Raw genomic sequence first — 16,855 nt, 5'->3', positions numbered from 1 at the left:
TACTAGACTTCATCGATAGGTGGTATCGATGGCAAGATCGAATATTACCTATAAGTAAAAATACAACTGCTTTCATGGAATTTAACGATAGAAACAAAACCGTCCTTCTAACGGCTGGTTAAAATTCGCAGCTAAGCAACAGAAATGAAGCATACAGGAAAGTGGATGGAAAGTGGGTACACAGATTCGACGAGAAAGAAGAAAGCCTGACGGAAGAATCTCTAAAATGGCGACACCGGATCGGTCGCGTAACTGGTGCGTACACCGCCGCGTAACTATCATATTGCAACCGCGTCTACCGATTATTCTTAAAAGCGGCAAATTTTTCCACCACTCAGCGACTACGTGAAGACAAAAACGATTGGAACAAACGCGTAGCCAAGAACACACTATGTGAAATTTTTCTCCCTGTTTCTTTTCCTCTACCTTACATTTTGTATTGATTCGACGAACAAATCAAAACAACTGTTATAAAGTCTTCTTTAACAGTCCCTCGAAGGTGTTACATCATTCTAGGTGTCATTAGTGTACACATTATGATAATAAGTATAGCACAAAATGTGATGAGTGTTGTCAGTACATATGTATATAAATCACATACAGTCAATCTTTCAAATACTTTTTGTCTAAACTGTGTAGTAGAATAAGCAATACAATTTTACTTTCATGAAATTTTTTGCGAATATACCATTACTATATTGTAAAAACTGTATTGTATAAGAAAGTGTTTAATGTTGCAAATAAATTATAATCATTGCAGATAAAGATAAAGAAACTTCCTACATATTATCTCATAATGACTGAGTATGTGAATTTAACACGGCTCACTGTCCAACCGTTAATCACTGAGCTAAAAATTCTATAGGAACCTGAATTGACTAAGAATAGTGACATACTGTGACTACTAGAAGTAGGAAATATTCGGAAAAAACGAACCGAGTTTTACTCGGTTGAAATTAGTTGAAAAATCGAGTAGTTCGAAAAAAAGCGAATACCTGGAAAAAAGCAAGTAGCTCGAATTACTTCAAACAGCTCGAAAGAATCGAGTAGCTCGGTTTGACGTTCGAGCATACTTCGAGTGGTTTCGGCTTGAAATATCGTACATACACATATCGTACACGTTTCAGGTAAACGAATATTTTCGAGTAGTCTGTTACATCAAATGTGATACATTTTTCAGATATTGTATGTTTTTTTAAATACAATATACACTATATACGTATATTAAGAAAAGTTATGCAGTAACAAATTCTTACTAACAGTAACAGTTATTTTCTACATTTAATTTGTTTAATTTTATCTATGTTAATAAATAATACACAGATAGTTCTTTTATTATATTAGTTAGTTGAGTTGAGTTACTCAAATATACGAGTATAATCGCACCCCTAGTGACTACTCTTGTAATCAATGATTACAATAACTGACTACCGCTACATCCACAAGTAATCACCAGCCTGCAAGTTTTTTGGAAGTCATTATGAATGGATTTCAGTGAGATATTTCACGCCGATCTAATAAATAAATGTGCACAGACACGCATTCTAGGATACGGCTTGATAGAAGTTGAACAAATCGATTTACTAATCGTTCGTAAGATACTTTACGAGTAATGCCTGCAAATTAATTACACTCGCAACATCAATCGCTCGACTGGTGTACGTGTGGGTGTTGCCTTGATTGCAAATGCATTCATCAAGTTGCCTGATAAGCTGACTTCAGTGGAGATTCAAATGGAAAGTGACATAATAAGTGATGAAGAAAAAAAGCTTTAAAATTGAGAGGCTCTGTGGAAAACAGGAACATGCCACATGTATATCCATTCCGAGTTATTTGCGCTATTATTTAATTTATACGTATAATCCTTCATTCATTTCATAACATATTAATGTTAAACTATGCATGATTCAGTGACCCGAGTCATTAGAAAAAAATGTGTAATTCATACGAAATAAAATATGATAAAAAATGTAATAAATGAAATAAATTTTGCAGATAAAATGATAATTATCACATAATTATCATGAAATATAATCATAAACTGATAATGCGGAATCTACAACTAATACTAATCTTATAAAATTTACAAAAGTATTCTAACAGACCTGAGTTTTATAGAATCAAGAAGAGTCGACTTTGTAGATTTAACAAAGCTACTCTTACTCTAGTGAAGCTAGGCTTTGTTAATGTTACAAAGATTTATAATAGATACTACAAAAGTCTACCCTATTTAAATCTACTATGGAACCTTTTGCAAGATTTGTATAACCACTTTTTTCTGTATACAACATTTTCTGTGACAGCGAACTTTTCTTCAATATGTTTTCTTGTAAAATAATGAAATAGTGGCATGTGCCTGTTTTCCACCAAGCCCTTCGATTTAATTTTTATATACATAGATATTAGTAACCTTTATATGTACTAGTTACTTTATATCATGGTAATATTTATCTATTCTGAAGATATCCTTTCCTCTCGTACGACACATATTCCACAGTTCCAGTGGCTTTTGTTTCGTTCATTTCTCGAATTTCTTTCGTCCACCGCTTTAAGCGTGAAATAAGAAAGTCCTGAAAAGCGTTTCGATGTTGGAGTATTAAGAATGCCCAGTAGCCAATCGGCAAAAGAAACCGTGCAGTTTACGTTATCACTTTATTTTCTTTCTCCATTCAATTATGGCGTCACACTGTTCACTGTAATGAATTTTTTACGCACAGTACCAGGCAATTACATACCGATAGCTCGCGTCACATAATCAATTATTACTTTCCTTTATCCGCCGTTTAATATACACTCATTACCACGGGCATATTTACCCAGGACCATTCAATTTATTTTCATTACCGTTATTTACTCAAAAATATATCGACGGTCGATCTCGTGTATCGGGATCGCGGCCTCGGGACTCTTCTTCTGTCTGTAATTTTATTAAATAAATCAAGTCAGTAGTGACGGCGCGGCTGCCGGAAACGGGCTCGCGCTTCTGTCCCACCTGCCACCAGCGACAGCACGCCTGAAATTATGCTAATTAATACGGATCGAGGAGCAGCGAGAAGAAAAGGGAACAGAAAGAGGGAGAACGCTGCGCCTCGCGCTCAACGAATTTATATGAACGCTGCGACACATAATATTGTCCTGTAAGCCGCTCTTTACGATTACACGACATCGAAAACATCAAGTGGGCGTTTACACTTAGAAGAATTCCGAAAATTATGGGATCGTTGAAAACGGTATTTCGCGGTGCTCCCTCTCGCTTCTTCGCCCGTCAACACGACGAGAATGCTTCGAGGGCACGCGATAAAAGTAATTCAAGGCACGTTAACGTAATTTTAATAAAAGCGTTCATGACCGTCGCTGATTTTGAAGTCGTTTAAGCTTCTTTAAACCATTTTTACCTATTTTTGCATAATGGAGCATAGGCTCATTGTCCACGTTACGGCCTACAGGCTGGCTACCTGGACCCGAATGGGTACAATGGGTCAACTGGGGCAAGTGATTATACGTATGTGTTGGATCAGGGGTTTGCGAGACGTCGAAAGTTACTGAAATTTAAGGAGCAAAAAATGCTGTTGAAAATTAAATTAAAAAGGCTAATTAGCTTTCAAGGGAGCAATCTCATTGATGAGGAGAAAAAACGGACATCCTTCCAGAAATATTTGGAAATTAAAATATAAAAATGAACAATTTCAGACTTTCATTTGAGATCATATTTCCCTTTTTTCCTTGCTGGCGAAGTTAATATCTCATTCTCACTTGCCCAGAAATAAAATTTTCAAGCAAATTTCTATTTAATAAAGATACCACAACGATTGTATGATGAAAGATTTAAAATAAAGCGACCAGGGTCCAAAAGAAGTGCAGACACTTTTCATTAATTTCAGTTAATTTAATACCGATTTCAAGCCAATAACTGAACCAATATAAAAAATATTCTTTCCGCTAACTTCAAAAATGTTATTACAAGAAATCACCTTTATAGTTTTAATGCACTCCTTTTGTGCATTAAAGATAATTTTGAGTATCTACTGTCAATGATCTATTCTAAAAAAACATAAACAATCTGCTTCTTCTACAACCCATAAAAATTCTAAAGAAAAAGAATTCCATTTCTTCGTTCCGACGGATAAGAATAACCCCTTCAGCCCTATACCACAAATTCAACAATAAATCTGAACTCGTTTAAGCCAGGATTTTTATTCTTAATTCGCTGAATAACGCTTAGTCAGACATACTACATACTCCCCTCAATAAACCTTGAACAACTACTACTTTAAAATCTCCCTCACCGAGGTGTTTACTTCTCGAGTGAAGCTTGAATCTCTCCCACGATGCTTTCCACTAATTACGGGACATTCAATTCCCTAGGTTCGCGACACACCTACAGTAATGCTATAATAATCGGCATCGTGGCTCCTGCGCTCGACCGGTTAGAATAAACGCCGCTAACACCGCCGGCTGGGGCCATACGATAGCAGAAAATCACTCTTCTTCGGAGCCGGGGCTTCACCTGTTAGGTACTTGCTACCGATTTCGAGCTACGTGTACAGCCACTCCGCTGGCTAGCATCCTGATACCCCGGCGCGGCGATCGCGAGCGTGTTATTACCCCGCCTAGTGGCTAGCTCCGAAGATTACACGTCTACGAGTTGACTGGGGCCAGAGCTGATCCAGTCTACCTCGAATTTGTAACAGCGATTGCGCGGCGAATTTGCATATCACCAGGAGACAAGTCTGCGCGGGAGAGAAGACTTCATTTTTACCTAATCACTGTCCTCTTTCGCGGAAATCTGTTTACAAATTGGTAGTTTATGGAAGGTTCTCAGTTATTGGTTCTGGGACTGAGAAGATTCGTCGTTTATACTGTAAAGTGAAGTTAAAAGATAACGCAACAGATATTTTAAAATTTCCTTTACAATATTTATCTAGGTGTTCGAAGTACCTCTAATATGGCTATCTTACTGTTGCATTTAAAGGAAATTCAAACCATGTATTGTAAATTAGAGACTGAAAGGTAAATACCTATAAGAATTATTTTAAGTTTCATATAGAAAATCGTATGAAGAAAAGCACGGTTATTAAAATATTTTGTTCACTGGTGAAACATAGGGTGTATCTCACTCATTATTAATTTTATCCAAAAAACTTTATGCTGAAGTTTCTGATGAGACAAGCAACAATCGTAAGAAAAATCAAACGATACTGTTCAATTGTTAGTTTGAGTTTATTACGATGTCTATAATTATGAAATCGCGCAGTGGTTTACATTCAAGTACGTGCAAATCGATCTTTAAGCAGGCACCAAAGTGGTCGCAGCATATCGACGGTCATTAGCATAGAAATGATACGTTGATCAACGCGTCCATATTGGTTCGAAATTCTGAACGCGACAGAATATTGGTATTTACCACGAATTCCGGCTGGGTGAACCAGCAATTTCACGCCAATCTGTAACCGCGTTGCTTTTTCATTAATTAATTTCTGCCGTGTACGGATTCCGCCTATCCCATCAGCAACCGAATGTTTATCGTAAAACGCTTTAATACACTGTCATTTCGATTTTAACATTTAATTCGTTAGGGGGACCATAACAGCGTCACGCAAACAGCCTGAACATCCTCGATGAAAGTGCGTATATTTTTGTGAAATTTAATGAAGTACTTATTATTCAGTTAACTACATCTTAAGGATAATTTGAATAGCTTGAACTTAAAATAGCCTTCGATTATTAATGACTCAGTTCTCATGTTTTGCAGAACGAATAGAATCGATTTCTTATAAGATACAATGCGAGTGATTTCAATGCGTGGTCGAACAGGACTCCCCTGTTTATCTAATATCTAAAGATGAATTGCATTCGCTTGAAACACAGAAACTTTACCAGTTAAATTAGGAGATTTACAACTGAAAACCTTGAGTATATGTAACACTTATACGAGTCTAACCGCATGGCCCTCAATTACCCAAAAAAAGATTACGCTTGCCAGCAAAATTACATTATCAAGTAAAAAGTTTAATAAATGATTAAGCATTGTTTCAGAAGCTATTGAAATTCTCTCAACGATATATAATCGATTGTTCCACACAGACTCTACATAAATGATGGTAATCCAGATGCTAGGAACAGCTCATTGTGATGCAGAAAACTTAAAAACGACGTTTGCGATTTCACCGTCCCGCGATCCCACAATTCCCACTACTACCGATACTAACGTCCAGAGTGAAAAGTCGAGCGCAGGAACATGTACACGGGTGAAGATGATGAAGCCAGAAAGGTATCGACTACCCTGTGTTTACACGGCGCGGTGGTCCGCCCCGCGAGCATTAGCTCTATCTTTGCACCGCCCAATTTCGCGTTCCTCGGATGCAAATTCTACCGAAACGAGCGGGGATAGCGAAATGACGGGGGAAGCATCCAACAACGATGACGGACCTAACCGAACGCGCACCTTCCGATTTGTCCTAGACTCTAAAAGATATTCCGCCCACAAGGACACAGCATCAACGAAAAATTACACAAGTGAACGTATTATATCCCTTAAAAGCTACGATTTTCCAGTATTGCAGTGTGATAAGGAAGCGAAAGTATGGAAGTCGTGGAAAGTTAAACTAGATTCGAACTGGAAAACATCAGTACCCATAGAAAGAATCTCAAATCTATGGGTTTGAGGATATAGTACAATTGAAAAGTCCAAAATTAGCCATCTTTAAATAATCTCAAAACTATATCTAAACCTCAGAGCCAAAATATATTAAATCGTACAGAAAACAAACGGACAATACAGTCTGGCTCTGGGGTCCAAATGTGTAAAATGCACAGAATTACACGTTAGGATCAAATATCTCGAAATGTGGTTTTTGGAATTGTACTATTCTTCAATTCATAGATTCTATTCAGCTTCGACCCATTCCTACTGATAAAAATACTGAATCTAAGAAATAATGTTATCTATTTAGTGTTGCACTGTTTTTTACTATATTCGCAAATAATAATTTATATAGAAACCTTCTCTGTTTATTGTACCCTTGAGGTCAAAATTCATCTATGGAATTCTAGTTTAGAAGAAACCCTTCAAGCACTGAAAAATGCACGTTAGGATACAGAAAGGCTGTTTCAATTAAAGAATTGGAACATTTTCATTAAACTAAATCTGATTTTAATTTTAGTCAAGCCACACCTTGACTAGGGAGAAAGAGGTCAGGATATACCGCCCAGCGAACACGGAATACAATGTGCGAATCGAATGGAGGACCACGAAGGAAGAGTAACAACGATACTCGAACTAATGATACCGTCGACAAACTAATTACACGAAATAGCGGAACACCGGCTCTCACATCACGCTGTTTCGATAATTATTTGACATACCTCGCGAAATTATATCCCCGGACTTCCTCAGAACGGTACGTGTTTTTTCTCTCAACTGAATTTTGAAAAGTGAACTCTGAATATGTAGGTTGAATATGTAATTCTACGTATGAAAGTGGAAACTCTTTTTCAAATAGTATCTATGGCCACTATCAAGACACTATACCCAATGAAGATGAATGTGAGAAAGGATGAACAAGTATTCTAATTGACCCAATGTTTTTCAGTAACCAGTTTGAAAGATGAATGATAGACCTGATGCACTAGTGTATCTCTGAACTCTCTCACATCTGCCCTTTTTCTCTGTTAAAGCGTTTCTTCCTGACAGCTCGAAGGAAATCGGCTGACATCCTATCTCGAAAACCAGTAATCACGCTAGTCAAACTTCCAAAATTGGACCGGACGCGTACACGAGTCGACAAGGATCCTCTCCGTAATGTACTCCAAGGAGATGGTTTTTTGCCGAAGGTCGATAATTAGCCCCGTTCCTTGGCAATTTAGTCATTTATTCATCACAGAAAGAGAGAAAGAAAGAGAAGGGAGAAGACGATGGCGCTTGACATCGACCGGTGGTGTTCGAGTATTCGTGTAGCAGGTACTTCCGGTGCCAAGAGGCGTCCACCTCATTGTCATTACGTCACCAGAGGCTGTCATTTGGTTTTTCAACCATCCGTTTTTCTCACCGTGAAGATAGAATATTTTAAGATCACAATAATATCAGTTCTGCTCCCAAAGAGAACGTTCTTCAACGGCAAGTTCGCATGGATAGAAAATATATCTTGGAATTAACATGAGGGCCAAAGTTAAGCTATGAATATAGCTTATATATTATATGTATGCAATTTATCTTCTATCTATCAATCTATCTGTCTATAGAAAGATTAAGTTGAGTCTATTCCTTTGCACACTCTTGTAGAGTTGTTATTAGATAAGGTATAATAAGAATTTAGTGCTACGTTTTTGTTAGTGATTAAACTGCCTCATATTTCAAATAATAACTTACTTTCAACCCCATTACCTTTTCAAATATATTGTCACTCTTATAAGATCTACTCTACCAGAGAAGATATAAAGAAAACCAATTTTAGAATTTAACTTTTTATGTAAGACATCTATAAGAATTACCTTTAGTTACGACTGCAAGAAAAGAAAGTGAAATTTGTACCTTCTTGACATAACTTCATCAAGTTTCTTTATTTCTACCTACACCATACGCAACATGCATTAGTTACCTCAAGTAGATACGAGGAACAATTAACAACTCACGTATAAGAGGCGTGCATTCGCTTAAACAATTATTTTTCACGGTTTCGTTAGCAAGGCTTAATGGATGGTCGTACTGTAACATAAGGTAAATGATAATCATTTGGAAAACATTACACTATTTACGTGCGTTTGGTTCAGTGATTAATGAACAGTTTCTTGCAACTAGTTGTTCAGTACTTGTTAACCCAAATACTGAAATACTTGTTCATCAATTCTCATTAATGATTAAGATCCTACTTTTATGCCATTAATAATCAAATGCACAAACAACCAAAATCAGCGCAGAACAGCTAGCACAATTCCTTTACAGACTAATTCTAGAATATCAACACCAAACTGAAGGAATATTCTGCTTTCATATTGTTCTGGTTCATCAGAAAAGGAATAATATTTGCCAATAATTCAAATCAAAGTTCGATGATCGATCAAGTTGTTTAACAGCGTACGCGAACGGAAATCGGTAGTGAGGGGAGAGGAAGGAGGACGAGATGCCGCGCGCGCCAAACAAATCGCGGCTAATAAGAAGTTGATACATGGTGCCGAGCTGGAGGGGGCCAATACATAAAAATAAGATAAATTTTACACTTGGCTGGTGATGAATGGCGGGATGAATTATTGAATAGTTAAACACACAGCGCCGTACCGGGCCAACTCGCCCCAAGCCCAGGCCCAAAGCCGGATTGGTGCATCGTTCAGGGCCAGGGCCGCTCGTTTCGCGGAGGAATCTCGATTTCCATCTCACTATTTACTCGTCTGCTACCATTATTTCACACACTTTTCACAGGAAAATCATCTCAATCCTTCTTGAGATTCATAAAGATTCCTCCCCATTCCTGCTTGAAGCACTCTTTAGTAAACGGGAATAGAAAAACTAGTTTCCTCGTGAAGAAGCGATGTAAGAATTTATGATTTTATGCACTGAAAGCGATGAAATAAAGCAATTAGCTAACTTGATAAGAATACTTAATTTCTTTCTACGTATCACTATATATCATGTTACGAATACACTCCAACTTCTATAATGTACTTACATATGTACGTATTAAATTTAGTAATTATTCAACAATTTTTAGAGGCATATAAAATCTGTTATCTCAATCTGCTACCTCAACGCTGTTTACTGCGCTTAGTAAAATCTTATCAATGGCGCTTAATAATAAAATTATACTCTTTCTTTGGTCTCTAATTAATCCTGTGCCTCTTTTGCATCCTCCGGCTCCACATTGACTGGTCTCCAGGCTGCTTGGAATGGCAAGGCTTGAAATCGGCGCTTGTCCGTTCCTGCAGCATAAATTCACCTGCACGTTTCACTTCGTTATGGCTCTATTCACAGTGCCGTAACCGCGAGGACGGATATTCCTTGCTGTGCGGCCCATTCACCACTGGCGGGGCCCTAAAGGGGCCATCAGCCCCGGTATCGCGGGTGGAAGATGCACAGTGCGTCCTGCCGATTGTTTAATCGTCTTGCTCAGTCTTCTCTTGCTCCCCCCTTCCATAAGGAAACTTTGTTGCTGGCGAATGAGATGTTATTCGTAACAAAATAAGACTATCAGCATTTAAAAGACATCTTCCTTTAGAATGCCTTCCTACTGATCGTAATCGTACATCGTAGCCCGTAGTTTGTAACTAAAGACCGTAGAGAAGTTGTGGAGGAAGGGTCCTTCAGGGTTTCAGTGCTTCGCGGAGCGGATCTAAGGGAATCTTGCCCTGAAGTAGCTTTTCCTTCAGAGATGTATCTGATAATGAGCAAAATCCACCAAAAATCTCTGGCGTTAAGGAGACGAAGCAGAGCTAGGGGTCGGAAGCAACACGGCAATATGTAATAGGGGACCAATTATAGGCGTGACACGGGGCATCGTTATAATTGGATACGAGGTGTTAAATCTGTTGGGTGTGGCTGGTTACGGGAGTTATGAGTGTTCCAGCAATAATGGTCTTGTCGCGGCTCGGGCTATACATATCTCTCGCACGAGCGAAACGCATCACGGCGCCGCCTAACGCGAGGGGAGTCTATTAAATTACAGCGTGTGCTCACTGCGATGTAGAAAGTAGGTAAACGATATCCTCCTTTGGCTACGGAATTAAATCTTGCTCCGATCGTACGATATCTAACCGTTGTTCATTGCCAGAGTTTTCTGACTCTACGAATCTTAAGTCTTTTCTTAGCTACTATAAAGAAAACTACTTGGAAACTAAAATCTGGTAAAAATCATCCAAAACATGGGATTATTTTACTAAATATCTTGATTTATTACAGTGTTTATAAAAAAAACTAATAGATACAACTTTATTAATCATCAAAAGACGTTAATCCTATGTTAAGACAAAAAACTAGAGGAGAACGTAAATTCGGATCGAAATTCTTCTTTTCAATTACGCACATATAGTTGCTACACTTTGGCTAGGAAAAGATTCGATTCTTAATGGACAACTCAGAATCCTCTGAAGCCACCGAGACCCCTCCTAAACTGTTTGGCTGGCTGAATGGAGCAAAGGTCTCAGAAGCAGGTTCATTACAAGGCTATAAACGCGCGTTAGAAGACCATAAGGATGCACGGCAATTACTTAAGAACTAATCAGCCGAAACCCGGTACGACGGTTGCTGTCCATCAAGAAATCATCGACCTCTTCGTGAATGGTTCTTTAGTTGCTCTCGTAGCAATTTCAGAATGCGCAGCCAGTTAGTGAACTCTCGGTTGGCCCGCGTAATTAAAAGATCGCATGTTGTGAACGTGAGAGCAGAAACCTCTTCCACATTCTGAATTAGAGTCTTGGAACATCATCTTCAAAGGTACATTAAAAAAAAGATTTCTTTAAGAACATACTAGAGCAATTTAAACGATGTTAGAAAACGTGTCATACATGCATTACGGTTTTAAATATTCTACCTGTAATCTAATTATAAGACGTGATCAAAAGTCTCACTGAGAAATCAAGCAAACTACGAATCAGAGAGGAACAACCACGTCGGCTAACGAAATTAAATGCGAAACTCGATGAATTTGGAATAAGGTAGTTTGCGTATTTGAAGGGTCGTTTGAGGAATCGCGAGACCCAAAAGATCGGGTCTTCTCGCTGAACGAGAGCGAAGCTGACAGTCGAACGAGTGAAGACTGAGAGAGAAACTGACTAAAGTATAATCAGGTTTCGACTGAGTCCGCGGCCGCATGTAATAACAGTAATCCCTTCCTTCGCCGGTAATTTGGCCGTTCGCTCAAAAACTCCAAATTATAGAAGCTGCTGTCATTAGGCCACAGCGAACGCCATGTATCGCGGTCCACTTTCTTCCTCGAACCGTCAAGAATTTTGAGGAAACTCGACTCTCAGCTCTATGTGGATCGTTAGCGATCAAACACCTCACTGTTCAGCACAATTAAATGCTTTTCCCGAAATCGCATAAAATTTTAAAACCGCCAAACGGCTCATGAACATGTAAATATTCACTGTATCTACCATACAGAGAGTACACAAACTTTACACTGAAATTCAGAAGTTTTCTCTACTGATTCTAAAGATAATTGTACCAATTCTACCCAATCTACTAAGGTACCATCAAAGAACCATCATGAGCCTACATAAAGAGATTTTCCACAAGCTGGAATCCTATACAGAGGTATAGGAAGTGTGCAGAAGAACCATGCCCTTAAATGTGCATTCGTCTAGGACCAGCAAAGCCTGAGGGAAGGACTCTTTAGATCTGGAGGAGCTGACGGAGCCGAAGAAGAAGCGGAGAATGAACCAGACAGATCGCCCCGGGCCATTCTCTACCAGATAGTCCATCTCATTCTTTCCTCTCTTCTTTATCGTATCAAAGAGAAGCAAGCTGGAAGGAATGAGAAGAGAATCGTCGGCCGTAAGCCTGGAAACACCGTTTAAAACTCCATTACGCCAGTTCGTGATTCTCGTGATCACGGTGTACGTTCCTCTGCGTGGAGGCTTTGCGCTTGGACTGCAAACGGACCCGTCGATTGTCAGACGTGACATGTTCCTGGATACTCCAACAATCACGGTTGATCGAAGAGTGTTCCGAGGATCAACCCCCGACGTGAGCTCCTTTGTTTCTCAATTGAAACGACGTGGCTTTAAGCGCAAAAGAATTCTCGGCCTTACTCGGCCAGGGAAAATGTTCTCTCGACCATTGTTAGGTGCAAGAGGTTCGATAAAGTCTTTACTGTTGCCTAATACGTTTACTTTTTGATCCCTCTAACGATACGTTTTATCTAAAAATATTCCACTCAGAGAAAATGTAAAAAACCATATTTCACATTACACACTTAGAATAAGTGACATATCTGCAGAAATATATACATAATACGAAATAGAAATATCGGCAAATGTAAAATACCATTCAAGGAACGCGAGTCGTTATAATAACGCAATGCTGTTGGCAAATTACCCTATCGGTCGATTATGTTATGTGTCTTTTTTATACACGCTACTTGCGGCTACAATCATGAATATGCATATCGGTTTATCGATAAACAATTCCAATTAAAATTGTAAAATTTGATCCCATAACTTTCTTCTTAATGCGTCTATAGTTGATATAGTCCGTCACTTCTGACGCCTCAAAAGTGTAATTTACCAACAATTCAACTTGAAAAATTAATTACTGCAGTTGAAGCCTCTTTTAACAAGAGTATTCAGATGGTTCAATGCACCATCCGCAATTTCGACTCGTTCATTCAATAAAATATGCTTGAAACGTGATAAAAAACGAAAACGAAGTTAGAAGCTGATTCGGGTATATCTCAGCTAATTACGAGTAACGTATGCAAACGATTCGAGTAAAGTTCAGACGGATATTCCTTCGCGAGAGGTCCTTCTCTCCCCTTCTTCGCAATCAGTGCCGCACTCTGTCTCTGTCAGCTTAGCACCGGTTATCCTCGGTCTATCTTTCTCTTGATGTATCGAACATTACACACGTATGTGTATCGTGTGTCACACGTACCCGCTGCTTATATTTATGTGTGTCTGATACCCGCGCGGTCGACCGTCGTGTTCAAGCGCGTGCATTCACGAGCATTTCCGTGTACACTCGCGCTACGCAAATTAAAAGTCGCAGGATTATGAGCGTTAACGCGACCATGGTCCTTCTTCGCTAATATTTTGTCCTTTCACAGAAAGCAATCTCTTTCGAGAAAAAGAGACCGTTAAAATTTCAGCGTAGAAGCTGAGAAGAAGCACATTGCTTTGCATTACTGCATCTTTCAGTTGGAAACTCTCAGACGATTGCTCGAGTAAATCCTTAAAGGTAATTATAAAGATAATGTTAACCGAAATGAATATCTGGTCCGAAATTTACTATAGAATTGTATTAGCTTGTGCTATTTAATTGTTAAAGTTTAAGTTGTTAGCAGCTCTAGCCATTTGCGAGTGGAGATACACTGACGTACAAGATCAACACTTTCAACTCACACAAGCTTGAAAACACGCAAACGTATGCTCATGTAAGTGCGTGTTTACTCACGGAGAGAGTAAAAGAGTAGGTAAAGTTCTTGGAGCGTGCGAAATCGTCACGAAGGGACCAAGTGGTAGAGATTGCCTTAATTTTTCAAGTGTCCGCAAACGATATCTCCGGCAACGAATATCCGACACCAAAGCCGGAGTTTTAATTGCCTACAATCTAACGTCTTTCTGACTTCGCTTAAACTTTGGCTTGTAACTTTGTTTCAACTTTCAGCCTCTGACATGTATTTGCAAGGTTATCGTAAGCAATAGACTGTATTTAATTATGGGGGTATGCCGTATGCGAAATACTAGAAGCAGAGATGTTGAGTAGTATTATCCTGATAAAAGAATCATAAGAAAAAGAAGAATATTTTGATTATTTGACAAAGCATTGAAGTATAAAATCTGTGATAGTTTTCAGTCAATGAATTAACCCTTAACTGCTCTTGTGAAGTCCTGCAAAATCCCAGGCAGTATATATTTGTTGGTAGTTTTCTTATGTACTGATTATAGCTTTATAGCTCTTTTAGAATCCCAGTAATCTTCAGTTCAGTCATATTATTTCGTGCGTTACTTTACAACTAGTGTTATCAATTTTTATTCGTAAAGTGTATTGATAATAAAGTTTGAGAAAATATTCTTCATAAACAGTAGTTCTTAGTTTGCTTTTACTGAGGTACTGCAGGACCCCAGTAAAGTGCTGTCGTTCTTGTGTTTTATCAGAACAGTTAAGGGTTCATCATTTACTTGTTAGCTGTCAACTATACTCAGTAAACGTATACATCACTGAACTACGATAGTCTGACGTAAACTTATATGTTTACAATCACAGTTAACGAGTAATATAAACTAGTTTAATATTCTACGTTATAAAATAGTCTATAGTCACTGTACAGGACGAAAATCTGGGACCCAGATTTTCCTTCGGTGTAAAGAATAATCTTACAGTTTAGTTACACTTTCAATTGAGGATACAATAGAACAGATACAATGATTTAAAAGTTAACAGTCAAAATATTAATACTTGGAGTTAATACTTTTCACCCTATTGTAAGTGAAACAATGATCAATTTCGTACTAGCACCACAATTTACAGTCTATAGACGCACTATGGTAAATCAGCACATAATCAATAGGGTTCATGCAAAAAGTGTCGCCTATAGATTGTATAAGAAGTGAATCCGTTGAAATGTACGTCTTTGAATAGCGTTAAGTCTGCCATCGAACGCGTTTCACGCGCGAACACCCTTCTTCGATCCCATTAGCACCAGCTTTAGACGCATAAATTGTATATGGGCCGCATCATGATACTTTGAGGCTATCGCTCTCCTCAATGGCCAACAAATTACTACCTTTTAACACTTCTTTTCTTTCACTTGATTTTTTAGCTCCACAAGGGACGACATATATCTGAAGGAGAACCCATTCAGCGTGATTCATTTAACCTTTTTGAATAGATAATAAACATAGTGAATAATTATTTAATATACGTCAACAAATTTGTACTATCAAGTAAGGTTGAAGAATACATGAATGACCACGTTTGGAACATAAAGTTCTTTAAACCCGAACTAATATTCCTTAGATTCTGACGATTCATGTACCTGTGTATAGCCAAGCTGTGACTGCATCACGCAAATATTTTTATCTTTATACACGTCACATACAGTAAACTACGTCATAGGGATACCTTAGTTTTATCATCCCTTTGAAGTCTTATTTCTGTAGATCAAACATCAATCAGATACCAAAGTCAGCCTCGTACATGACAGGAGTGAAACACCTGTACTCATATGTGCCCATCACGAATGTTACTTCGTTTCCGTTGTCATATCGCGAACATTCGAACTCCGAAAAAGCGTGTACCATCATGTATTAATGAAATACAACATCACCAACCTTTTCCCATTCCTACGTCGTCTTTTGGTGGCATAAACGGTTCCCAGTTGGCTCATAGCGACCGGGTTGTTGGGTCCCGACGCCGTGGTCGGTGTCGGTACCGGTGCCGAGGTGGGCGTCATTGTGGGATCAACGACGTGGGGCTGAGGGTGAGAGGCGGTCAGGGCGAGCTGAGATCCCGGAGGATAGCATGCCGCCGTCACGTAATCCGTCGCCGCCTCAAGGGACACGCTCGCTGGTCCACAAATCCCAGCGACCACCCCCTGCACTCCACCCCCGACGTTGCTCCCGCTACCGACGCCACTGCCCCCTCCTCCTCCGCCGCCACCGCCAGCGACACCGACGACACCCCCAACCACCCCCAGCCCCGCCGAGGCGGTCCTGTCCAGCGCGTACACCGTGCAGACCGTGACGCCCTTCTTTTCCGCCGACGCTACGTCATCGTCGTCTGTCGTTGACGGGACGACCAGCTGCCGGCGTCGAGGTTTCGACTCCCGATCCCAGTGCCCGGCGTCGGGACACTGCAGCTGCGACAGCTGTTCCCTGATAACGAACACCTCTCTGTCTGTTTTCGCGGGAAAGAGGACTCGTTTGGAGAATTAGTTCGACGGATGAGTCGGTTCACCGAATTGATCCGCCGTCGATCACCTTGTCGCAGTGTACCACTGGTAACCACCTCTCTTTTGGTAGAGAGAAGTCATTCGAGGAAATGACAACCGTTTCTGTAATGCTAGTTCACTGTTAGTTGCACGCGACGAGAGTTTACGATTTGATGTCAACAATGCACACATTAAATCTTCTGTTGAGACACTGCTGTCATAGTACAATAACGTCGACGACATAAGTCCTTTGAATCAATTGCCGGCTACCGCAT

At 39.4% G+C, this 16,855-nt stretch overlaps 1 protein-coding gene across 1 annotated transcript in view; it reads right to left on the bottom strand.

Moving 5' to 3' along the window:
* Ss (aryl hydrocarbon receptor spineless) overlaps positions 1–16,103 on the bottom strand; it is a 138,266-nt gene extending 122,163 nt beyond the window's left edge. Inside the window, exon 1 of the mRNA XM_076393721.1 lies at positions 15,982–16,103. Within this exon, the coding sequence (XP_076249836.1) occupies positions 15,982–16,103 (122 nt within the window). The remainder of the gene's footprint in view (positions 1–15,981) is intronic.
* Between the last annotated feature and the right edge of the window lie 752 nt (positions 16,104–16,855).

The sequence above is a fragment of the Calliopsis andreniformis genome, chromosome 3, assembly GCF_051401765.1.
Source record: "Calliopsis andreniformis isolate RMS-2024a chromosome 3, iyCalAndr_principal, whole genome shotgun sequence".
In the NCBI taxonomy this organism is placed as follows: domain Eukaryota; kingdom Metazoa; phylum Arthropoda; class Insecta; order Hymenoptera; family Andrenidae; genus Calliopsis; species Calliopsis andreniformis.
The sequence above is the reverse complement of the archived record's forward strand: the minus strand, read 5'-3'. Positions and strand labels throughout refer to the sequence as shown.